This window comes from Fusarium oxysporum, chromosome I (genome assembly GCF_013085055.1).
Source record: "Fusarium oxysporum Fo47 chromosome I, complete sequence".
NCBI classification, from domain to species: Eukaryota; Fungi; Ascomycota; class Sordariomycetes; order Hypocreales; family Nectriaceae; genus Fusarium; species Fusarium oxysporum.
The window spans coordinates 2,922,500-2,944,823 of NC_072840.1; the positions used below are offsets into that span (position 1 = coordinate 2,922,500).

The following is a 22,324-nucleotide window of genomic DNA, read 5'->3' on the forward strand; positions in this document are numbered from 1 at the left end:
GAGACGAGACTTTGTAAACCATCAACCAGACTGAGCCAGTGAGTGAGTGTTATTTGCAAAGTGTTTGCAATCCAGCCAATACAATGTAAACAATAACACACTTGACGATTTGTTTTCTTCTTCACACTATGAGTGAATAAAGAACAGACTGGAAAGCCATGGTCTACTACTGTAAGTTAGCACCATACCGGCCAGCTCAGGGAGTCGAGGCCGCTTTGGAGGGCTTGGCCAGAGTAATTAAAACGGCCTATTTTCATTGGCGTACATGTATACATTTTGTTTGGCTATCACCAGCGTCATCTCAATGCACTGTCACTAGGTTAAAATAGACTACATGCTCAAGAACTCAACAAACTCAAACTCTCCTCTTCCCTCAAAGGGATAGGCAAACGGCGCTTAGGACCTCTAACGGATGCTCTATGCCGCGTTGTCACCTGCAAAAGCCGTCGGCTCAACCTCTTCCATCCTAATCCATGAATACGAGGTATGCCAGAGAAAAAGCCCCGGCGGTGCTCCCCGTTCCCCCCATATGCCACTTTGTTATTAGGGGCATCTGTGCTACTGCTACTGCTACTGCTACAATGCAGCTCTACCAGGACCAGGTTGTTGGCGTCCCGGCCCCGGCGCTGAGAGCTGAAAAAGGTCATTTATTACATATAAGCAGGGACAAGGGTCAACATCAAGACAAGACATGATGCTCAGAGCCTGTTGATGGATTCTCGCACTCATTAAACGAGTATTATTACCCACCTGTGAAGGCTTGTGATTGAGGCGCCATCCTTGAAAATGTTAAAACACAGGCCAGGTCTGTTCCAAGGCATTCGTCTATTCGTCTTCAATTTGGGAAGATTCTCCATCTGATGCTGGTTATTATCACATATTCAAAACTCCGAGTCATTCAGATAACATGAACCCTTGAGTTCATGCAAAGACATGTAGCAGATGGCTATCTGGCCCATTTCAAACTTGCATCGATAAATCTTGACGGAAGAGAAACTCCATCACCAGCTGTACTCCGTAACTTTTGGACCATTCTCGGCTGTTCCGTCTCCGTTCCTATTCATAGCTCACTCGCTTGCCACCATAGACGCAATACAGCCTCAGATCAGACTGAGGCCAATGCCCTTTGAAAACTGAGGTCGCACGCATTGCATAGGATCGGGATACAAGATAGAATATTCCGGACAAAAGAAAATTCCATCACATGGCAAAGATTCTTGAGACAGAGACTTGGCTTGGTGTAGATTTTGGAGAGCCAGTGGACCAGGAGAAATACGGCCTGCCCAGTCAAGACTAGTAACCGCCCAACGTTCCCAAGCCATTGTTTCTGATTGTTTAGGCCATTGCGCTCATCAGTTACGACCTCATTCTCCACAGAAAGGTGTTGGACTTGGAGAATGTCTTCTGGTTGTTAATTGGCTAGCGTACAGTAGGTAGTTCTCCCACCAGTACTCTTGTCATCATGGGATGGATTTTGACAGCACAGAGCACCTAATGCCCGATCTATCTTCCTCAGCCACTCAGAGGCTCTGAAACCACAGCATAGACAGGTGCGGCATTGGCTTAACATTAGACAAGAAACTATCCACCACCAACATCAGCTTCAGCTGCATCACATTGACCGTGCTGCTATCTCATTTCCCAAACCTCGATCCTCCGCTGGATCTCTGTCTTGCCCCAGCTGCTACGATCCGGATCAGAAACCCTCTGCAAAGACACGATTTAAAGCGCTCCGCATCTCTAGATCTTCCTCCAAAGACAAAATGTCAACTGAGCAACGCCCAACTGGCGATGCCCTCATTACTTCCGAGGACCCGAACCACCCTGCTAACCTGATCCCTTCGCTATGCGCAAAGTTCTGGACTCTGGGCTGGGTTACTGGAACAGGAGGCGGTTGCTCTATTCGAGATGAGTATGTTTACCTTGCTCGTGTTTGAAATTTCGTCATTTTTTACCCCGCGACCCCGCCATGATGAGTTGGAGAAGGCAAATTTATTTATTACAAGACTCATGTTACCGGTATATATCCTCCTCAAGTGAATGGGAAATCATTTGAACCTTCTCCTGAGTATTTGCTATCAAAACAGGGAGCAAAAGTTTCTCTAACTTACATCATGATCGCAGTGATCTCGTATACATTGCGCCCTCAGGCGTTCAAAAAGAACTCATGAAGAACACCGATATCTATGTCATGGCTCTTTCTGAGCAAGATCCTAACCACAACAAGCTCAACCAGCGCACTTATCTGCGATCTCCTCCCTGCTACAAGCCTTCTCAGTGCACCCCCTTGTTCCTTGCTGCTTTCACCCGCCGAGGAGCTGGCTGTTGTATACATACTCACTCTCAATGGGCTGTTCTGGTCACCCTCCTGTTAGAATCACAAGGCCCCGGAAAGGACCGAGTTTTCGAGATCAACAACATTGAGCAGATCAAGGGCTTTGGCCGTGGCATGAACAAGACAGGCAACCTGGGTTATCATGACACCCTTCGCATTCCAGTCATTGAGAATACTCCTCATGAGGAGGACTTAACCGAGTATCTTGAAGAAGCGATGGATAAGTATCCCGACACATACGCTGTTCTCGTCCGTCGTCACGGTGTTTACGTCTGGGGTGATAACGTTCATAAGGCCAAGACTCAATGTGAGAGGTAAGGAAGATATCACAAGCTCACTCGTGATCTGCGAATGATTATGCTAATATGATGTAGCCTCGATTATCTGTTCCAGCTTGCCGTTGAGATGAAGAAGCTCGGCCTTCCTTGGATCAGCGAAGTCGAGCAGATTGCTCCCCAGCGAACATAGTCGGAGAAGCAGTAAGAGTGTGACTACAAATCCCGGCACCTTAGTTTGTGCTCTTGGCGAACGGGGTTGCTTACCAGGTAGTTAGTTTGAAAGCCAAAAAGGAGGCAAGGTGTTATGTGAGATGATGGCTGAAAGAAAATTCGAGGGTAGTCGATAGATGAATGTGGTTGATAACATGATAATGACCAAGGTACGAAAAATCTCACCCGGAGAATAGAGCATGCCACCATTACGGATCATTCTCTTGGCGAGTTTTTTGATGGGCATCATATCTTCCAAAATTGGTTTACAGTTCAGCCCGCGAAGCCATGAACTTCGAACAAATTACTGACAAGACTTGCTTCATGATTATGCACATAACGCTCAACATATTCAGGACCTTGTTGCTATAAAATTAATAATTATCCAACTTATAGCTCATCTCTAGGGCGTTGCTGCTCAACAACATCGGGCTCCTCCCACATCCTCTTCTTGGGATTGCCGATATTGTCTTCATCACCCTCTGGGATATTCCCCAGCTCATCTGCCTCTCTCACAACGTTCACAATCTTATCCACCTCCTCCAAAACCTCGGCCTGCTGCTCAGTGCCAACCTTGACGGTAGGCAATTCATCGTCCGGCAAGCCCTCTACCGGAACTCCTTTGCTCGCTTGTCCAGCCTCTTTCACCTGGCCCTGCCCAGAACCCGCTTGCATTACCGCACTGCCTGCCGATGTTCCCAATCCGAACATCAACCTCAGCGGTAGCCAAACAATCCACCACATCGGTCCATACAGCAGTCTTCTGAACAACAGCCAGCCGAGTGTACAAGCTAGCATATAAAACGTTGTCTGAAGGTACCACGTATCGCTTTTCTGCGAGCGCAGCAATGTGCCTAATAAGTCCTTGGAGCTCGCCAGCATTGTGTCCAGAGAACCATACGACTCGTTCAGTTGCTTCAAAGCAGCAGAAGATTCCGTCAGAGTCTCATGTGCAAACTCGCTGCGAGCCAACTCCGCCTGGATCAAATCATGTGTTCGTCGCAGGGCGTTGGTCACATTAGCACTCGCACCAACGTTCTGTTGATCCTCTTCAGTGAGGCTCGATTGCTGCTTCTGAACATGCTGCTGATGGCGTGTAGGACGAGCAGTCTTTTCGTCGTCAGGGTAAAGAGAGTTGGTCTCGGAGGTAGGCTGTGAAAATGATGTAAGGAGGATCTCGCGCTCTCGTCTTTGTGCCTGTGCGAGGCTATGCTTTGCCGACAGTCGTGCTTTTCGAAAAGAGAGACGGCAGCTAGAGTACGTTTAGACATAAATACCATTTTCCTTTCAGTACAAACCATACCTTTCAAGCTCCTTTCCAATCTTTTCGACACTCTCTTTCAATCGGTCTTTGTCATGCTCTGCACCACGCAGAAACTCCACTTCTTCCTGCAGAAGCTCATGCTCCTCTTCTCCGTCCCGTAGAGTACTCGTAATTTCTGCGCTGAGTTCGCCGCTTTCGCTGCTCTCCTCATCGGTGGTCAGGGGCACAGAGCCAGGTTGGAATTTGAGTGTTGCGAGTCGATCGATAAGCTCTTTGAGCTGTGTTGTAGTCTCTTGCAGAGCCGTCAGACGCTCCTGCAGACCCTCGAAGGACATTTTCAGCTTGTTGAGCTTGCGATATTATGCTGGTGAAGAAGAACTGTTAGGTGTATACTGTACAAGTCGATCTCGAAACGTGGTCCGTCATTATCATGACGTTGCAGTTAGCTGGGTGCTGCCCCTTTAGGGCGATATGCATGTACCGAGACGTTATCGAACCTCGAAATTTCAGCATCGCCAAACTACCCGCCTATAGCTCTTGAGTGTGTTAACGACCACGTTCGACTCCCTTGCCAAAGTCAATTTCTCTTCGTATTTCACGAGCTTCGCCTTCTCCTCGCCGTCAAGATGATCACCAAGTTTATGACTGAGGTTTCGGCCAAATTCAACCCGTTCTCTGCCTGCGCAAAGCCAGCTCGTCTGTTTCTCACATTTCTGCCTCCGAATGCCCGAGCGAATGGAACGACAATCACATCAACCATCCTACCCCGAACTTCAAAAGAGCCCAGCTCCCTACGAGTGAAATTTAGTACGTAATACTAGAAGGCTATAGTCTCCATGGGGGTCCAATGGCTAACGAGATGCAGAGGATGGCAAGGAGCTCAACTTCGACTGCCAAAAGATCAACATTAAAGGACTGGTCGAGGAAGTAGACCGACATTCGCGTCAACTGCAGAAGGCAGCCGACTTGACCGATTAAAATATGTGAAAAACACCGCTATACTGTAACACTCTGCACAAACGGCGTTTAGGAAACGACTCATGTACATTTACGAACCCCAACATGGCATAGCAGGGATTGAGGGTCTTGTATAATATTACGACAATTGGCATCATTTTTATATATTGTTCTTGAGTATCTCTGTGCTCAACTTTTGTGAAGACTACATGTCTGCCATACTTCTTCCTTTTATGCAAGATGGTTGTTCTATGAACACTTAAGCAGAGGCACCGCTGATGAAGAACCACTTGTCGATGGAAGCATCGATCTTCTCGGCGGGGACATCCTCGTTGGGAGGCAGAGGGGGGAGCTGGTCAGGGGAGACGCGAGAAGGAGAGTTCTGGACAGTGACGTTGGTGCTATGCAAACATTAATATCAACTGTGTTAGGAAGACAGCTCAGAGACTTACGTGGAGACACCGCCAGCAGGGGTCTTGCCAGTGATGAGACGCTCCCAGGCCTCAGCACACTCGCGGACGACGTCAAGAGCGTAGCTTAAAGTTGTTAGTCTTGGGCTCACTAAGCCGGAGTTTGAGAACTCACCTCTTGTTCTTGCACTCGCCAGTGAAGGCAAACTGGTTCTCGGGCTTGCCATCAGGAATCTTGTAGATACGGAACCACTCGTTGGTGGCACGGAGGAGACCAGGAAGGTGTCGCTCGACATCCTCGACGTCGTTCAGCTTGGAGGCGAGAGGGTCGTTGATATCAATGACAATGACCTTCCAGTCAGTCTCCTCCTCGTCGAGGAGAGCCATGACACCGAGGACCTTGACCTGCTTGACCTGGCCAGTGTAACCAACGAGCTCACCGATCTCGCAAACATCGAGAGGGTCGTTGTCACCCTTAGCCTTGGTCTCAGGGTGAACGGAGTTGGGATCCTCCCAAGTCTGGTGATCGAGTTAGGGATGACCATGTCAGATTGGGATAAATATGAGCATACCTGGGGGAAGGCACCGTAGTTCCAGAGGTAACCCTTGTGGGGGAAGCAGTTTCGGACGTATCGAAGCTTGCCCTTCTTGATATCCTGCTTGATGGGGTTGAGGAGCTCCTCCTTGGAGATCTAGAGTGAGATTTTTGTCAGTATTCATGTTTTGCGTTTTGTCGGTCTGGGCAATGATTGCGCAAGGAGGGGGAGGGGTAATATTGGAGCACACGACAGCTGTAGATAAAGCAAAGCGTGCCGAGCAGGTAACAAGACCGCAATTGATATTGACCAGAACATACCTCGAGCTTGGCATTGGTCCATCGAGGAATCTCGACAACCATGTTCAGGATGGTCTGCTCCTGGTTGGCATAGAGAGGAATATCATGGAAAGGAGAAACGGGCTGGCCATCCTTCTCGATGTAGACTCGGTGCTCGAGGGTGTTGGGAGCCGCAACCTTGCGGACGGTGTAGTTGGAGGCCATGTCGGGCTTCTGCTTTGAAACGGGACCTGTTGGTGAAGATGAGGAGGAAAAGTGTCGAGCAATCTGAGCTGTTCGACGGGAAGAAATTTTGGAGGTTGACGTAGCAGCAGAGTGAGAATAAGAAGAGGATGGAGGGGGCGGGGCACCACTGGTAACGGCACTATTGCTCCCGCCGGGGCCTGCAGCGGCAGGGCTGCGTGCTGCCAGCGATGCCATGTAATTGGCCCGGCCAGGTACTCGGTATGGCGACAGCGACGGCGCTGCGGAGGGACTGTACAGCAGTGTCCCAGTGGCTGTGGTGCCTGTGCCTCTGCTTCTGCCTGTGACTGTAGTGCGTAACGACCTCTGGAGCAGCAGAAGCCGGGAACTTTGCGGCTGTAACATCAATACTAAGCTGGTCTTTAGGGGGCGGCTTGAAGTGGAGCAGCCCCGGGGAGAAGGGTGCAAAAGGGAGAGAGGAAAGAGATTGGGAGATTATATCAAGAGTATACGGTGAGAAGAAACCTTATGCCTAGGCCTTACACCGCGGTCGTCGGCTGTAGCGCAGGGCTTCAAGAGAGACCGAGGTCGTCTTTTTCGCGGGCACGGGAGTTGGTTTTCGGACGGACGATACGGACCAGAAGCTAACTGGATCTGGATATCATGATGGGTCTCGGTTGTGCTAAATCGGACCTCATCTCCCTGCCCTGTCATATCCACACAACGCGGCCGACAGCCCGGAGACAAGTCATGACCCGATGAGCCTATTTATTACACCTGCAGCTAAATGGGTTGAAGCAATGTCTAGGCTCAGGTCCTTCTTCCACTTCCCTCGTGTAGTCAATTCAAGATATTCACTGCGGAGACTATTAAATATTTCCTTCTGCTCTGCACTCAAGCCTGTCATGAAAATTCTCCCATCTCCGTAACCGGAACATAAACCGTCTTGTTATTAGGTGCAACACCAAGATGCAGACCCCATCCATCCACACCGTTTGAAAAGCCAGAGCCCCAAACGATGCACCAGGACCCACGATACTGATCACCTCATATCGATTGGTGCTGAGTGATTCAACAATCAATTGGATATGAGCCTAAGCCCACGGTTTGCGCCACGAGCCGGTTCATCGTCGTTCTTGCACCCAAGGTGCTACATACACTACGAACCTCAAAATGACACTGTTTTAAACTTTTGATAGACACGCCCATTCTGATTCAACTAACGAGACTAACCAAGCAATAATCAAAGGATATAAACAAACAGCACTTCAAGAACCCCTCTCGGTACCCCAGACATATTAAACTTAGGGACTGATCCCTCGATGATACCCAGACAGACTGCGATGACAGCAAGTGAACTTTCTCGCCTGCTCAAGAAAACGAAGCTTATCGAAACAAAAGCCCATAACCAGAATCGGCATCCTTATTCACTATCCTGTAATTGCCCACTTAGCCAGCGACCTCAGCATAGACGGAGGACTTGGTACCCCGTTGCTCCAAAGGAGAAGTCTCGGATTCAACTGTAGCTGCCTCAGACTGGACAGGGGACAAATTGTCTCCCGCAGCCAGAGGCTCCTTTCCCTTTCCCTCAAGGGTTGGCGATCGGCTTTGAACTGGAGTAGAAAAGCCCTCGGCCTCGGGTCGCCAGTCTCGAAGGTCATCTTCAGCATCGTTGAGGATTTGACGTGCCTGGGAGGAGTGTTGATAAGGCACTCGTGTATCACCAGGGACCACAGGCGAATCGTCGAGAAGCTCCAACAGACGGCGGCCATGTTTGGCTAGTATGATCTGCTTTTCGGCACGTTCGATGGTGGCAGCGAACTCGGCAGCATAGGCTTCTTTGAGCTTTTGTCGGGTCTGCATGATCGGTCAGTCTTGCTCAAATGGTTGATGACGCGATGCAAGTCGCAACTCACGATGTTGGTCAATTGAGCCTCCGCCACAAGGTTCTCAGCCTCAGCTCTCACCAATTCCTGCTCGAGGACAGGCAATCTTGTGCTACCAGGCTCCTTCAACTTCAACTTCTGGATCTCGTCGGCAATCTTATCCTTGTTCTCGCGGCTGGGCTGTACGCTCTTCTCGGTGTTTCGAATAGCCTTGAGATAGGCGCGAGAATCGTCAAGAGCATGAGCATATGCGTCCTCCTGCTCGCCCATTTCACTTAGGACAACTCCCACCTTATCCGAGATATCACTAATACTGTCATCTCCGGTGTGCTCACCCCATTCAGATAACTGAGTCGCGATGGAAACCCGCTCACGGCCGGCGGTCTCATGGGCGCCAATGAGGTTATTCTCCGATTTGATGAGGCGGAAGAGCTTACGGGACAGCTCAGGTTGGACCTGGCCGCGGAGTGAGTTGAAGGAGAAACCCCGCTTGGCTCCGGCACCAGCACCAGAGTTGCCCTTGGATTTGTTGGATCGAATGGAGAGTGCGCGATTCCTAGAAAAGGGTTTCACGTCAATCGGGCTTTCCAAGCATAATGGTTCATGGCGTGAAGTAGAGGCATCGAAACTGAAGCGTGACATTGTGTTTTGATATACAGTAAGGTTGGTTAAGGCGCGACAACATATGAAGTTTGACAATTGTTGTAGATACTGACGGGAGCTTACATGTTGAAGGCTTGAGGAAGGATACCTAGAGAGCCAAGGTAGGCAGGTGAATCAGGTATCGCTCAAGACTGACTGCGACTCGTCCAGAATGCACCTTCTTTCATATAGTCAGCTTTCACATCACAGAACACTCTTGCCTTCCCCGCCACCTATGGAACCACAAAGCCCAACGTCTCCTCACACAAACAGGTGACAGCTTACAGTGGAATAAGGCGATTCAAGAATTCAGCTGCAGAGCCGCTTTGGGTGGTAAATCAGTGCAAATCGTCTGGGTCCGGGTCAGGTCTGTTACAAGGGGGATGGATGTAAAAGGTCTCCAGAAGTTAAAGCTACCGATACAAAGGCAGGGGTTGTGCAGGCTTTAAACAAGCAGAAGGGCCTTTTGAACTGACGTTGACGACACTAACACATCTTGATCTGCCCTGCTTTCGGTAGCACAAGTACATGTTTTCAGCTGCACCTACGCTCACATTTGGAGTAACTCCCTGTATCTGTCTTAGAGAGCCTTTGGATGTTCGGTGGCGGAATGCAGTGTGATGTCATGAGCTCTTCTAGTGACGATCCAGCCTTGCGGGACACTCCGCACCCCGCCCAAACGATACGTGAACAGGCTTTCCAAAGGGTCACAGAGTAACAGCTCCAAATGACGAAGATCCGTGGCTCCCGAGAAAGAAAGCACGAGGCTCAGCCTTTCATGTAAGAGACATTGGTCGAATAGCATCTTGAGATTCTTAAGTTGACCTTTTCTACTGTGACAACTTATGATCCACAGCCCATTGAGCCAAAACAAAAAAAAACCTCCATCTTATTTCATTGCGCTATATCGCCTATTCCTGTGCATTATTAACGCCCACCCTGTATCCAATATCTTTAACAAGACAGTTTCCCCCAAGCCTTGCCCAAATAGTCATACGTTTCTTATCAATACATAAAACATATTGCCAATGCCGCTAAACACAGCCCGCCAAGTAGCGCATGCTCTGTACAACGTCATCGTCTCTAATTACACCCACAATTCAGCGTTGGTGCCTTCAGACGATCAATAGCGCTCATAGACAACAGTGCCACTGTTTCGTGGGCTGTGGCTGTAGGACCGTCTAGAGACACTGGTGTAGCTTGCTCGGGGAGAGCGTGAGTGATGGTGGTGATGGTGGTGATGGTGATGATGACCTGTGTATCGTCTAGAAGGCGTAATCTCTTCGTGATAGTAGTACTTGGTCCTGGGCTTGGGTTCACTGCCGAAACACATCCTGGTAGTTCTTTGAGGGTTTGTTCGGCGAGTGTAAGATTGGTCGTAGCTGTGATAGGACGGGATTAGTCGAATGAGATAGTTAAAACGACTGTAAAGTGAGACCCTGATTGATCAGCCTCAACTTGAGATATTGGTTGTTGAATTATAAATGCAAAAGAATGTGTAAGGCTTCGAGGAGGGTTCTCATGTTCAATCTTATACCAGTGCCCTGGTTTCTTTTGCCCGGTTTCTTTTGACTAACCCATGCTGTCAGAACCTGGCGCAGACAAGGAGAGGGTCCTTAACCAGGGTGACCATTCGGAGCCTGTCTCGCCCACCCATCTCAGGCTTAACTGGGAGACACAGTCCCTCCACACAACTTTCGTGTGGTACCAAAGTCCGTGTTGAGAGCCCGGCAAAGTCCAAGATGCTATTAAAAGAGGCTGGGCCTACCTGGCTTACGGAGTTGCCCGCCTCTACGAATAATGGCTTGGACCCTATCCTTAGTGGTGGCTTTGCTGTCTTTGTCAGAACATGACCAAAGCCAAGCGAGTATTTGACTGTCATTTGATGTTTCTTGCGTCTTGTAAACAGGAAACCTGATCCATTTACTAATATGAGATCCCTCTATTTTACACTTTTACATCTTTTCCAGCAGCTGCTTCCAGGCTCCTCATCATGTAAAGGTGAAGACCCCTCTATCAAAAGACACGTTCCGTTCCTATTAAAGCGTCTATTTCTTGGGCTTAAATCCCACCTGCACCTGGCCCAACGCCCAAGTAGTGACAAATACTACCATGGCACTGGCAAAGATGACCAAAGGTTTTCGAAGAGCGCTCGAGAGAGGCGCATCGTAAGAGATGATAAGTTGGCGGTCTCGGAACTCGTCGACCAGGTTTCGCGCCTTGATGCTGACAGCTGTTCTACCGACAGTATCGAGGTAGGTTCTGGTCAGATCAACCGAGGTAGATACGATGGATGATTCGGGAATGTTGGTGTGGAACTTGACGTTCCTGTATCAAAGTTAGCAAAGGCACAGATAGTGCTTGGACTGTTGGCTTACTCAGCGCCCTCTGGAAGGAGAACATTGACATTGATGTGCTCATATTCAACGCCTTCCGGCTGCTTGGGGCCCTCAATGAAAGGAATTCGGAGTACGAAACTACCAGTGGTGGTCTTTCGCAGGAAGTTAGAAGCATCGGAGTTCCATCCAATAGTGAAAGGGTACCTCCATCCACCAAAAAGAGGGTATCGCGGCTTTAGAACAAGAAGAGCGTCTCGGTTGTCGGTTCGCCAAGTAGACGTCGTGACGTTGCCGATCACATCTGTATAGTAGGCGTCCACGCTTCCGCCCGGAAGAGGAATTCGCAGCTGGTCGAGGTAATGCGAAGGACGAACTCCTGCAACCCCATGCTGACGGTACAACGAATGCTGAGAATATTTGATTCGATCGAAGTTGTCAGAAAGGTTGGCACCGCCGTGATACATCTCGTAGTGCTCCTCGAAAGCGATGTTGCCGCCCCAGTGGCTGACTTCAATCAAACGGTCGAGCTCCTTGACATGAATAACCGGTTTGGTAAACTGAAAGCGAACGTTTGCAGGAGAGACAGCACCGGCGGGCTTTTCATCGAAGGGACCATAGATGAGCTTGGTGCCCTGCTTGACGGGAAACTCCTTGACCTCGCCACTGCCTGGAAGCTTTGTATAATCGGGGACATCGGCCGAAGCAGCCTTAAGCTCGGTCTTCTGCTTCTTCGTGATGTAGGCAGATGGTGCATAAACGGAAAAGTTGAAGCTTAGGTATTGGTCATCGTCCTGAGAAACAGCCGCGGGGAGAGGAGTGTAGGCTTTCAGGTAATAATAGGTGATTCCGAGTGTTTGTTGAGCACCAGGCTTGAGCGGCGTGGGCAGTCGGATACGATAGTACTGAATATCACTATATTGCACCCATTAGTATTAAATTGCGACATAGTCAAGCTTGAAGACACATACCTGAGAGAATCGTACTCGACAGTCTCGGCCACGAACGGTCCGGCGTTCGCATCCTTACGATCCTTAACCTCGAAACCTCCTATACGAGGAAGCTGTTCGGCAGTAAATGGCACATAATACTCTGTCTGCGGCTCCTTTGCAACGTTCTCGACGAGGACATTGATCTGTTCCTTTACGTAGGTCTTCTCTAGAGAGATGACGTGCACCAAATTGGCGTTCTTGAAAACCTGTGGAGGTTTAAAATCGACGGGCAGGATGACCTTTGATGTCTTGGAGTCTGTAGTTGCGCCAGCGAGTGCGAAGGAGACGAAGCTAAAGAGCGCCGTGGTGATGGCGAAAGGCTTCATGATGACGGCTTAGATAGGGATGCACTCATTGATTGAGAGATCCGAAGCTATCAAAAATGAAAATTTGTTGTGGCCGTGTACCGCAAGGTAATTGTGGTTAAAGTTTGATTAATGCAAGCTCGCAACTCTCAAGACACCTCAACTTCTAGACCCTCCTGAGACAGCTCCCCAAAAAGCATACGTTGCCCATTTGGCGCGTCAGCGGGAGCTTCAGGGTAGGTTCCATAGCTAGCATGCCTAACCAATGAAAACGTGGCTAGATCTTGCAGCTCGGGAGAATCGTAGCGCCGGACCCGGACCCCCGGTACCTTAACTAAAAGTGCGTTGGCCTGAGCACTGGGAGCCACTGTGAGATACCTGAACGGCAGAAGAACCAAGTACCTTGCCTTGGAGACCCCCCCCCACGAAGGTGGCTTACTGGGACCTGACATCATGTTACCAAGCTGGAGCTTAAACTGCCCAGACTGGACGCGGCCGACCCCCATGTTCCCCAGCTCATGAAGGTTGAGAGCAGTGAAACATGTGCATAGTCGGGGTATCATGACTTTCTTCCTAATTGTGAGTTCGAAGAGACAGCATTAAAAAAGAGAAGCAACTAAAAAAACGCAATTGGAACTCTAATGTGTTGTGCGACTTTCAGTCAAAGTAACCACTAATACCAATGGCCCCCTCCATCAACGGCCCGACAAGATGAGAGCTCAACACCAGGGCTCCAGTTGGAATTGAGGAGAAGAGACAGCTCAACCCACACGCATCTCAGACCACGAATGTCTAAGCGTGAGGCGCCTGAGTTCTTGTTCGGGCTAGTATCATTTTTGAGGAGAGATGTCTCTTGTTTGCTTACTTCCTTTTGCAACGAAGCGGTCAATCAACCAAACTATGAAGGCAGGAAGGGTACAGAGATAGCTCGGGTACCTAGGTAGAAACCAGGTGCAAATCTATGTATTTCGGATACTTACATAGTATGTAGTTGAGGGTCAAGACAGCGGAGACTTGGGACGATCTGGCTGTTGCCAATTGGTCACAAGATAGAAGATAAAGTACATGTCAACCTTTATTTGCAGGTAGATGTACTTTGCTTCTGGCCGATTGATGACATGAGAAGACAACTAATAAGTTAACTCCCTGCAAATCTCCCGCTCAACGGCTTGTCCTGACCTCGACTCACCTCAATTTACTTCAGTCCAGTCCCGTCAGGACCTGCTAGCACCTACCTACCTTACCTACATAAGGTGCTTTCTACTCCACCTCCCTTCCATCCCATCCCATCCATATCTGGGCTGCTTTAAAAACCCTGTATCCCCCTACCTACACCATCCTCCTTATACTCCTCAACCTATTCTAAATTGTGTTTCTTTCCTTTCGTGAATACGTCTTGCTCCCTACAAAAGTTTCCACGGTGACCTACGCGCTACGAAGCTTCAACAAGACACTACCCCGCCAAATCCGAACCCCGCCAAAAGTCAACACTCCCTCATCAAAATGGTCGGTCTCGGTCCTCGACGTCCTCCCTCCCGAAAGGGTACGTATACTCAAATGCTATCACATATCGTGTTATGACGTCCCCGCGACCGAGAAACCCTACATCTCGTTATTTGGGAGCATCAATTGCTGCTGGCCACGAGCTGTTGCTTGTTCACGGAGAGGAAGCTTGCTCGGTGGGGCAGAACCAGCAAAAATGCGCTGCGATGACGATGTTTCTCCATCCTCTCCAACATTCCTGGTGACGAACCTTGGAGACAAGACGAAGTCGTCTTCTAGAGTCACGACAGTGCAAAAAGCCGTCGTGCGAAATCGAGAGCCATCCCAGTTGGCTCTTGGGGCTCGGCCAAGAATCGGCGACAACAATGATAATCGACTGTGCATGCAACTATGACCTCAAGTTTCGGGGAAACAACGAATTTGCAGATAAGGTGTATTACGTGAGCTCGTACTTCGTGGTTACTTAATGCTATTGGGTTTGCCAGCTGGCAATCACTGTCCTACTGTCAAAGTGTAGATGCAGTGCTTGTGCAGTGACCATGCAGCACCGAAGTCAAATGCGCTGCCCTTCTGTTAACCTTTCCCTCCTCAGAGTTTCTTGTCTTTCCAATTACATGCATGCAAAATAATATCAGCCAGCTCAAATATCCGTTGCTAACGATAAATCATGTCAGGATCGATGGCCGATGTCCCTAAGGATCTCGCCGATGAGATTCACAAGCTCGAGAAGCTCTTTACGGTAGAGCCCGCTAAGCTCAAGGAGATCACCGACCACTTTGTCTCCGAATTGGCCAAAGGTGAGCCCTACTGTTCTGTAGACTACAGGGACGACTATCTGACTTTCAATAGGCCTCAGTGTTGAGGGGGGTAGCATCGTGAGTTCGAAACAGACACCTCCAATCCTGCTTCTAACCAAGTCCATAGCCTATGAATCCTACCTGGGTCATGTCATACCCCGATGGCTATGAAACCGGAACTTACCTGGCCCTGGATATGGGCGGAACAAACCTGCGAGTCTGCCAGATCACCCTGACCGAAGAGAAATCCGAGTTCGATATCCTCCAGTCCAAGTACCGCATGCCCGAGGAGCTCAAGTCTGGTACATCTGAAGAGCTTTGGGAATACATTGCCGAGTGTCTTTACCAATTCCTCGAGACTCACCACGGAGACTGCAGCAAGCTGGGGAAAATCCCTCTGGGTTTCACATTTTCATATCCTGCCACCCAGAACTACATCGATGAGGGTATTCTACAGCGATGGACCAAGGGCTTCGACATTGATGGTGTGGAGGGCAAGAACATCGTGCCCATGTTTGAGGAGGCCCTGAAGGCTCGCGTATGCTGAACATCACTCTAAAACCCCAATAATCGCTGCTAATCATGTGAATAGGGCGTCCCCATCAAGCTTGCGGCTATCATTAATGATACTACTGGCACATTGATCGCTTCAGCCTATACTGATACCGCCATGAAGATCGGCTGCATCTTCGGTACGGGATGCAATGCTGCTTACATGGAAGACTGTGGTTCCATTCCCAAGATTGCCGACCTAAATTTGCCCGCCGATCTGCCCATGGCCATCAACTGCGAGTGGGGAGCTTTTGACAACGAGCACAAGGTCCTTCCCCGAACTGCCTACGATGTGACTATCGATAAGGAGTCTCCTCGCCCTGGACAACAGGCCTTCGAAAAGATGATTGCTGGTCTCTACCTCGGCGAGATTTTCCGACTCATCCTCGTCGACCTTCACGATAACAAGGCCATCCATATCTTTGAGAACCAGGACATTGCTCTGCTACGCAAGCCTTACTCCCTCGATGCTTCCTTCCTGTCTGCTATTGAAGAGTACGTTTTTGTTTTGCTGGGGCTACGCACACTGCTAACTGTCTGCTTTAGGGACCCCTGGGAGAACCTGACTGAGACGTATGATCTCTTCGTCAAGAAGCTGAATCTGAAGCCCACACGTCCCGAACTGGAGCTCGTTCGAAGGACCGCCGAGCTCATCGGCACACGTGCTGCTCGCCTTTCGGCTTGTGGTGTCGCTGCTATCTGCAAGAAGAAGGGTTACGAATCTTGCCACGTCGGTGCTGATGGCTCCGTGTTCAACAAGTACCCCTACTTCAAGGAGCGAGGAGCTCAGGCTCTGCGAGAGATTCTCGACTGGCCTGCGAAGACCGACAAGAAGGCTGAGGACCCTATTGAGGTTCTTACTGCCGAGGACGGCAGTGGTGTCGGCGCCGCCCTGATTGCCGCCCTGACCCTTAAGCGAATCAATGAGGGCAACATGGCGGGTATCCTTCATCCCGAGAACTTCAAATAGGCATGAGCGGGGGCCGATTGATGAAAGGCGCGTGATGGGTATCAAAGGTTAATATTAGGGTTGGTCGGAAAACGAAGATAGACGTGGACTTGAATGGAAAGCACGAATAGAGACGAAGGGTTTCTTAAAGACTATCAAGAGCGTGTGCCACTGACAGGCCTGGAATTCTTTGATGGATCCATTCGTCTAGCCCATGAATGTGCAAATAGGCAACCGGTATTCTGCGAAATAAAGTTAGCTTGATAGTGATGTAAAAATATATGGTATATCTTACTGTCTAGGGTCCAGTATCGTCTCCGTACGCCCTCCCACTCTCCCTCGCCAGCCATCTCTAGACCAGACATGTCTACATCACTCTCCTCCCACTCGACATCGAGCCCTGCATCGGCGCACTGCATCTCGACCACCTTGGTGTATACGTCGTAGCAGATTTTTCTGTCAGCTCCAAGGCCATTGAAGAAGCTAAACTTGCCGTCCTGGTCCATAATGCCAATGATGCACTCGGAGAAGAAGTGACGTAGCTGAGAGTAGTCTTCGCCAAAGGTGTCGAAGTAAATGGCATCATAAACCTCACCATCCTCCAGTAGTTTTGGTACAATATCTTGCCACTTGCCCTTGTGCACCTTAAAGGCTCCCTCTTCAGGGCCGCTGTTCTCCCAACTAGGGCCAAATTTGGATTCATCCTTGGAGAGGTGCTCAAGAACGCTTGGGTGTGCCTCGATGATATGATGGCGTGAGGGTTTCAAATCAGCGAACATGCCATCGACGATACCCATGCCGAAACCAATGTTCAGGATACGTTTACCAGGTGCTGAGTCGGGAATCAGAGCGGCAACAGACCGGCGCATGATATCGGTCTCCCAGGCCATCATGACACCGTTGAGGTCAGAGTCGACAAGCTTGGCATCATCATATACAAGTTTCGAATTTAGATATTCCTCGCTTGTGACTTGCTTCTCTTGAGCATCGGGAGGAATGAACTTGGGTTCTTCTGGAGGAGGGGCGGTGTCTTCAGCGGATACCAGTTGAGGAGCCTCTTCGTCATCTTGTTCCGCTTCCATCTCTTCGTCACCATCATCTGAACCAGATGATAGTGCTTCATAATCCCCCATAAGAGCGAACAGGAGTTCAGCTCGCACTCCAGCCTCCACACAAAGGTTGTATAGAGGCTTACGGCCAAGCCTAAGGGCAAGGCACCCTGGTGTCTCATTGTTGCTATCGACATCGTTCCAAATTGCACCTCTCAGGAAGAGATCGTGAACTATCTCTTTGGCCTCCTCAACGGAGCCATCCTCTTCCTGATCGTCATCGTCCCCAGAAGCAGGCCCGCAGGCACGTATAGCTGCATGTAAGGGTGTCTCCCCAGTCTTGGGGTCCTGAGCATTTGCCTTGCCGGTGGTTTTTAGCAGTTTCTGCAGACCACTTCTATCATGGCCCCAGGCATGGTACAAGACTTCTCGAATCTCGTCTGGGCAATCGGAGGAGATGCGCGCCGGCATAGAATCATCGATTTTGGGAGCCATGATGAGGGGCATGAAATAAAAATTGTGTCGCGGGGTCGACTTCGATTTTGAGGGGCACGGAAGTTTGGAGATGGGTGGACAATACACGGGCTACAAAGGTTGAGCAGCGGGCGTGACTGTCTATCTACGCATATGGTAAGGTTGAAGCCGATTTTTCGAGTTGAGACTGTAAAAAAGAATCAAGGCCAAGTTTGTGCTAGGGTTGGATCTACTACGTAGTATACAGGTCTGGAGTTCGATGGTGAAGCATCCTGACCAAAAAGAAAACTGGGCCGTCTGTACGGTACAAAGAAGCCAGAATAAGTCTCGCATTAGTTACAGCAAGGGTCTATCGCTTTCTACGAAGTGTCTCATAGTTCCATACCAGTTATTAAATAATGGTCTCATCAAAGTCATCAATGGACAGAGGTATAAACATTATCTCGCAGTTTGAAAGTATAGGCACCTACCTAGGTATACAAACCCTTCACTTTTTTTATAATTTTTTATATCCTCCAGGGTATCGAATTCGACACCGAGCCTCAACACATTTCCCCACCTTGTGTTAGAGAGTCTCCACGGCTGAATCGATCCACCCTCGCAACTGGGCAGCCGGGGATTGTAGTGCAATGCCGCCAATATGCATTTACACGTGCATGGAAGATGTTTTCTGACAAGCTTGGGTGCTGACGGGCTCAATTGGCGAATAGGACACTTGTTAGGTAGTCCATGCACTTTCAGCTCCAGTTTGTATCCCATGTAAAATGACGCCGGCGCATGCCTGCATTGCACAGCACCTTGGACGAGAAGCCCCAAATAGGTATGGAAGAACGGCCGCTAAGAAATGCAGCGGACCCTCGCTTCTCCAGCACCAGTTTTTCTTCTCAGACTCCCCTGTCCCTCCCTCGGTCTCGTAGCCTCGCTATTAAGTTTCCTTCAGTGACGTGCACGTTCCTGTAGCCACCAACATGATTCGCCAATCGTCTCAGGTTCAGAGCTTGTCTTGAACAGAGCTCTCGACCGTGACAACGCCAACTAAACCAATGTCGGCCTGTTGCTCCACATAACGCCCGACCTAAAGTCGGTTGCTCGACGCCAACGATAACAAGACAGAGCGAAGCGACGAAAGAGTTCAGATCAGGTCAAGGCAAGGAAACCTAGAACTTTTCTCGTACCTGCCGCACTGTAATTGACTTACAGTGCTACGGTTACCTTGCATATTCGTTAAAATAGTCCGTCCGTACCTGCCGACTCGGAAGCCCTGACCTGTTTTGTTACGCCTCGGTCATCTCGTAACTTTCGGCGACACCAAAAACATTGTCTCTCTCGCCCTCCTCTTCTCTTATTATCGTCACCAGGTAAGCCAGCAAAAGAACTGTATCATCAGCATCCGTCGATTGACTTCCTCGGCTGCATTGTGGTCAAGCGTCTCATATTTCTTCATCCATCATCAGCCTTTACTATTCGAGCTCAATTCCTTGGATGTCGTATCCAGCTTCTTCAATGCGCACATGCTGATCGTTCAGGACCTCAAGACACGTTCCAGAACCTGGCTCAGCACCCGCGACGGCAAAAATCTTTCTGTCCGACCCGGCGTCGTCGTCATGAAGTTCGGAGAGCAGTTACGCTCCAGCGTTATTCAGGAGTATCAGTGGTACTATATCGATTACGATGGTTTGAAAAATGAGCTCAAGGGACCTACCGGTCCTTTGAAGGCCGGCAAGGGCCCAGAATGGACTGAGGATGACGAGACGCGCTTCGTCGAAAGGCTCGAGTCAGAGCTCGACAAGGTTCACACAAAGCAGAAGGTCAAGGCTATGGAGATTTCCCGTCGAATTGCTGTGAGCGAACGCGAAGTCAAGGATGTTGTTAACCGCCTGAATGAGCGTGGCCTTGGCGAGAATGGCCCTAGCGAAGAAGAGTTCATGCTTCTCGAAGAGGATCTCAGCGACATTATAGCCGATGTCCATGACCTCGCCAAGTTTGTGCAGCTCAACTATACCGGGTTTTACAAGATCATTAAGAAGCACGATGTAAGACTTAAACCATTGGAAACAACGCAGCGGTTGCCTAACGAAAGTTCCAGAAAACGACCGGATGGCACCTGAAGCCCGTTTTCGATAGCCGGCTCAAAGCCAAGCCCTTTTACAAGGAAAACTACGACGCGGCTGTCATCAAGCTGTCGAAGCTTTACGACCTCGTCCGAACTCGCGGAAATCCCGTCAAGGGCGACAGTGCTGCGGGTGGAGGCCAAGCCAACTTCATCCGACAAACGACTAAATATTGGGTGCACCCCGACAATGTCACGGAACTGAAGCTTATTATCCTGAAGCACTTGCCTGTTCTCGTCTTCAATGCCAACAAGGACTTCGACCCGGAAGATTCAGCCATCACATCGATTTACTACGACAATCCCGACACATGGGACCTGTACGAAGGTCGACTGAAGAAAACTGAAGGTGCCGAGGCGATTCGACTTCGATGGTATGGAGGCATGAAGACAGAGACGATCTTCGTCGAGCGCAAGACTCATCGTGAAGATTGGACGGGTGAGAAGTCCGTCAAGGCTCGATTTGCCATGAAGGAGAAAAACGTCAACGCGTACATGAAGGGAGAACTGCTCCCAGCCGCCATCTTTGAGAAGGCACGCAAAGAGGGCAAGAAGTCTGAGAAGGCCATTGCTGAGGACGAGCGATTGGCCTCTGAGATCCAATATTCGGTTATTAAAAAGGGCTACAAGCCCGTTTGCCGATCTTTCTATAACCGCACTGCGTTCCAGCTGCCCGCCGATGCCCGTGTCCGAATTTCGCTGGATACGGAGCTCACAATGGTACGAGAAGACAATCTTGATGGCCGTGTCCGCTCTGGAGATAACTGGCGCCGTATGGACATCGGTGTTGACTATCCCTTTTCGCAATTGCCTGCCGAAGACATTGAGCGGTTCCCTTATGCCGTTCTGGAGGTCAAGCTCCAGACGCAGTCCGGTCAGAAACCACCTGAGTGGGTTCGCCAGCTCATCTCATCTCACCTGGTGGAGGCTGTGCCCAAATTCTCGAAGTTCATCCACGGTACGGCGACGTTGTTTCCTGATAGAATCAACCTCCTGCCTTTCTGGATGCCTCAGATGGACGTAGACATCCGCAAACCCGTTACTCATGACTTTGGTATTCGACGACCCGGGTTGTCAGGTACTACCAATACATCTGATGATGACGAAGAACTTGACTCGGATGACGAGGAATTACAGGCTTCTGGCCGCAACGGCACTAACGGCGAGTCGAGCGCACAGGGCGCTCGTGGTCTCCGCGAGCTCCCCCCTATTGACATGGAGGGCCAGATGACAGACCTTCCCGCGGCCGATGAAGACTATGCGATATACAACTCCGATGATGAGTATGATGAAAGATACGAGCTGGCGCAAGCCAAGAGAAGCGGAGGATGGCGCTACTACTCGACTTTGCTTTCTGCCAAGACTCGACATCTCAGACAACATTTTGGAAAACACGTGATTTCTGCGCTCAAGCTTGCTATTCCTGCGCCTAGAAGCACGCAGGTTGAACGCAGTGACCGGCTGCAAGCCTTGTTTGGGCACGATCCTATTCAGAATAAGAAGTTTAAGGCGCCCCCTGGCAAGAAGATCTACGTGCCTGTACGCGTGGAACCCAAGGTCTATTTTGCGGCTGAAAGAACATTTTTGGGATGGGTAAGTACTTTGATGTCAAGTACGTGTTCGTTTACTAATACGCTTCGTTTGATAGCTCGAGTTTTCTATCTACATCGGCACAATTGCTGTCACGCTACTCAATTTCGGTAGCCATCCCACACCTACCCACTTCTGGATTTCTGGCCTCTTTACTGCGTTGGCTATTGCAAGCCTCGCCTACTCTGTGTTTACGTATCTCCACCGAAGTAAAGGCATCCGAGAACGTAAGGCTATTGGGTTCTACGACCGTTGGGGTCCAAGTATTCTCTGCATAGCTCTGTTCGTAGGCGTAGCCGCGAACTTTGGGTTTGAGGGTAAGGAGAGAGGCATCTGGTAGGAACAAGGAGTCTTGGTCTTGGTAGGCTTTGTTGCATGCATTTTTGTAGCGGTGTTTGAGATAAAGTCTTGATGAGGGTGTTGTGCTAGGCTTGGATCGGTTCCCTTTTGTGTAATATGAGTTCCTCAGTTGAAGAGGTGGAAGCGATAGGTCGAGTGGCTAGTTTACAAAGTCGAGTAATGCAGTTAGTGAGCTCAGCAAAGTTAAAAAGCATACAGAAGGAGCAGTATTGGTCACTACATTTCCTGACTGACGATTGACTCTATCATCAGTCTTGGTGTTGTCGATTTCTGTCAGATGTTGAGGATGGCCATGATAATCTCAATA

General features: G+C 49.7%; 9 protein-coding genes across 9 annotated transcripts; 4 read left to right on the forward strand and 5 right to left on the reverse strand.

The window, feature by feature from the left end:
• Positions 1-1,569: 1,569 nt before the first annotated feature.
• On the forward strand, positions 1,570-2,815 carry FOBCDRAFT_4002 (class II aldolase/adducin N-terminal). The gene is made up of 3 exons (XM_031181842.3): positions 1,570-1,912; positions 2,125-2,649; positions 2,710-2,815. The coding sequence occupies exons 1-3, from the start codon at positions 1,764-1,766 to the stop codon at positions 2,801-2,803; spliced, it is 768 nt and encodes a 255-aa protein (XP_031042610.1). The 5' UTR covers positions 1,570-1,763; the 3' UTR covers positions 2,804-2,815.
• Positions 2,816-3,167: 352 nt separating this feature from the next.
• FOBCDRAFT_4004 (uncharacterized protein) lies at positions 3,168-4,488 on the reverse strand. Its single transcript, XM_031181847.3, has 2 exons — positions 4,127-4,488; positions 3,168-4,075 (listed from the first exon to the last, which is right to left on the reverse strand). Exons 1-2 carry the CDS (start codon positions 4,420-4,422, stop codon positions 3,214-3,216), a joined length of 1,158 nt encoding a protein of 385 aa, XP_031042615.2. The 5' UTR covers positions 4,423-4,488; the 3' UTR covers positions 3,168-3,213.
• A 114-nt stretch (positions 4,489-4,602) lies between these two features.
• On the forward strand, positions 4,603-5,180 carry FOBCDRAFT_314026 (ribosomal protein L44). The gene is made up of 2 exons (XM_031181848.3): positions 4,603-4,894; positions 4,953-5,180. Exons 1-2 carry the CDS (start codon positions 4,714-4,716, stop codon positions 5,063-5,065), a joined length of 294 nt encoding a protein of 97 aa, XP_031042616.1. The 5' UTR covers positions 4,603-4,713; the 3' UTR covers positions 5,066-5,180.
• Positions 5,181-5,303: 123 nt separating this feature from the next.
• FOBCDRAFT_123074 (inorganic pyrophosphatase) lies at positions 5,304-6,493 on the reverse strand (the record flags this gene model as incomplete). The annotated part of the gene is made up of 5 exons (XM_031181849.3): positions 5,304-5,445; positions 5,497-5,580; positions 5,630-5,973; positions 6,027-6,146; positions 6,311-6,493. The coding sequence occupies 5 exons, from the start codon at positions 6,491-6,493 to the stop codon at positions 5,304-5,306; spliced, it is 873 nt and encodes a 290-aa protein (XP_031042617.2).
• Positions 6,494-7,662: 1,169 nt separating this feature from the next.
• On the reverse strand, positions 7,663-9,000 carry FOBCDRAFT_283694 (Eisosome component PIL1-domain-containing protein; the record flags this gene model as incomplete). Its single annotated transcript, XM_059611639.1, has 2 exons — positions 7,663-8,329; positions 8,389-9,000. The coding sequence occupies 2 exons, from the start codon at positions 8,998-9,000 to the stop codon at positions 7,922-7,924; spliced, it is 1,020 nt and encodes a 339-aa protein (XP_059466579.1). The 3' UTR covers positions 7,663-7,921.
• A 1,879-nt stretch (positions 9,001-10,879) lies between these two features.
• FOBCDRAFT_211549 (Ribophorin I) lies at positions 10,880-12,814 on the reverse strand. The gene is made up of 3 exons (XM_059609327.1): positions 12,308-12,814; positions 11,379-12,251; positions 10,880-11,328 (listed from the first exon to the last, which is right to left on the reverse strand). The coding sequence occupies exons 1-3, from the start codon at positions 12,652-12,654 to the stop codon at positions 11,049-11,051; spliced, it is 1,500 nt and encodes a 499-aa protein (XP_059466580.1). The 5' UTR covers positions 12,655-12,814; the 3' UTR covers positions 10,880-11,048.
• A 1,008-nt stretch (positions 12,815-13,822) lies between these two features.
• Positions 13,823-16,731, forward strand: FOBCDRAFT_211553 (hexokinase-domain-containing protein). Its single transcript, XM_031181861.3, has 6 exons — positions 13,823-14,176; positions 14,811-14,933; positions 14,986-15,011; positions 15,061-15,471; positions 15,526-15,980; positions 16,032-16,731. Exons 1-6 carry the CDS (start codon positions 14,137-14,139, stop codon positions 16,453-16,455), a joined length of 1,479 nt encoding a protein of 492 aa, XP_031042629.3. The 5' UTR covers positions 13,823-14,136; the 3' UTR covers positions 16,456-16,731.
• On the reverse strand, positions 16,642-17,978 carry FOBCDRAFT_194964 (S-adenosyl-L-methionine-dependent methyltransferase; the record flags this gene model as incomplete). The annotated part of the gene is made up of 2 exons (XM_031181864.2): positions 16,642-16,676; positions 16,730-17,978. 2 exons carry the CDS (start codon positions 17,976-17,978, stop codon positions 16,642-16,644), a joined length of 1,284 nt encoding a protein of 427 aa, XP_031042632.2.
• A 1,463-nt stretch (positions 17,979-19,441) lies between these two features.
• FOBCDRAFT_4096 (VTC domain-containing protein) lies at positions 19,442-22,220 on the forward strand. The gene is made up of 3 exons (XM_031181865.3): positions 19,442-19,990; positions 20,044-21,660; positions 21,716-22,220. The coding sequence occupies exons 1-3, from the start codon at positions 19,469-19,471 to the stop codon at positions 21,995-21,997; spliced, it is 2,421 nt and encodes an 806-aa protein (XP_031042633.3). The 5' UTR covers positions 19,442-19,468; the 3' UTR covers positions 21,998-22,220.
• The last annotated feature ends 104 nt before the right edge of the window (positions 22,221-22,324 follow it).

What these genes read in the sequence shown, in the direction of transcription:
- FOBCDRAFT_4002 (XM_031181842.3), top strand. Translation starts at nt 1,764, where the DNA reads ATGTCAACTGAGCAACGCCCAACTGGCGATGCCCTCATTACTTCCGAG. An exon ending in GGTTGCTCTATTCGAGATGA is followed by an intron (nt 1,913 to 2,124) that starts GTATGTTTACCT and finishes TCATGATCGCAG; the next exon opens with TGATCTCGTATACATTGCGC. An exon ending in GCCAAGACTCAATGTGAGAG is followed by an intron (nt 2,650 to 2,709) that starts GTAAGGAAGATA and finishes AATATGATGTAG; the next exon opens with CCTCGATTATCTGTTCCAGC.
- FOBCDRAFT_4004 (XM_031181847.3), bottom strand. Translation starts at nt 4,422, where the DNA reads ATGTCCTTCGAGGGTCTGCAGGAGCGTCTGACGGCTCTGCAAGAGACT. An exon ending in ATTGGAAAGGAGCTTGAAAG is followed by an intron (nt 4,076 to 4,126) that starts GTATGGTTTGTA and finishes AACGTACTCTAG; the next exon opens with CTGCCGTCTCTCTTTTCGAA.
- FOBCDRAFT_314026 (XM_031181848.3), top strand. Translation starts at nt 4,714, where the DNA reads ATGATCACCAAGTTTATGACTGAGGTTTCGGCCAAATTCAACCCGTTC. An exon ending in CTCCCTACGAGTGAAATTTA is followed by an intron (nt 4,895 to 4,952) that starts GTACGTAATACT and finishes AACGAGATGCAG; the next exon opens with AGGATGGCAAGGAGCTCAAC.
- FOBCDRAFT_211549 (XM_059609327.1), bottom strand. Translation starts at nt 12,654, where the DNA reads ATGAAGCCTTTCGCCATCACCACGGCGCTCTTTAGCTTCGTCTCCTTC. An exon ending in GTCGAGTACGATTCTCTCAG is followed by an intron (nt 12,252 to 12,307) that starts GTATGTGTCTTC and finishes GGTGCAATATAG; the next exon opens with TGATATTCAGTACTATCGTA. An exon ending in CTCCTTCCAGAGGGCGCTGA is followed by an intron (nt 11,329 to 11,378) that starts GTAAGCCAACAG and finishes ACTTTGATACAG; the next exon opens with GAACGTCAAGTTCCACACCA.
- FOBCDRAFT_211553 (XM_031181861.3), top strand. Translation starts at nt 14,137, where the DNA reads ATGGTCGGTCTCGGTCCTCGACGTCCTCCCTCCCGAAAGG. An exon ending in ACGTCCTCCCTCCCGAAAGG is followed by an intron (nt 14,177 to 14,810) that starts GTACGTATACTC and finishes AAATCATGTCAG; the next exon opens with GATCGATGGCCGATGTCCCT. An exon ending in TGTCTCCGAATTGGCCAAAG is followed by an intron (nt 14,934 to 14,985) that starts GTGAGCCCTACT and finishes GACTTTCAATAG; the next exon opens with GCCTCAGTGTTGAGGGGGGT.
- FOBCDRAFT_4096 (XM_031181865.3), top strand. Translation starts at nt 19,469, where the DNA reads ATGCTGATCGTTCAGGACCTCAAGACACGTTCCAGAACCTGGCTCAGC. An exon ending in AGATCATTAAGAAGCACGAT is followed by an intron (nt 19,991 to 20,043) that starts GTAAGACTTAAA and finishes CGAAAGTTCCAG; the next exon opens with AAAACGACCGGATGGCACCT. An exon ending in AAAGAACATTTTTGGGATGG is followed by an intron (nt 21,661 to 21,715) that starts GTAAGTACTTTG and finishes TTCGTTTGATAG; the next exon opens with CTCGAGTTTTCTATCTACAT.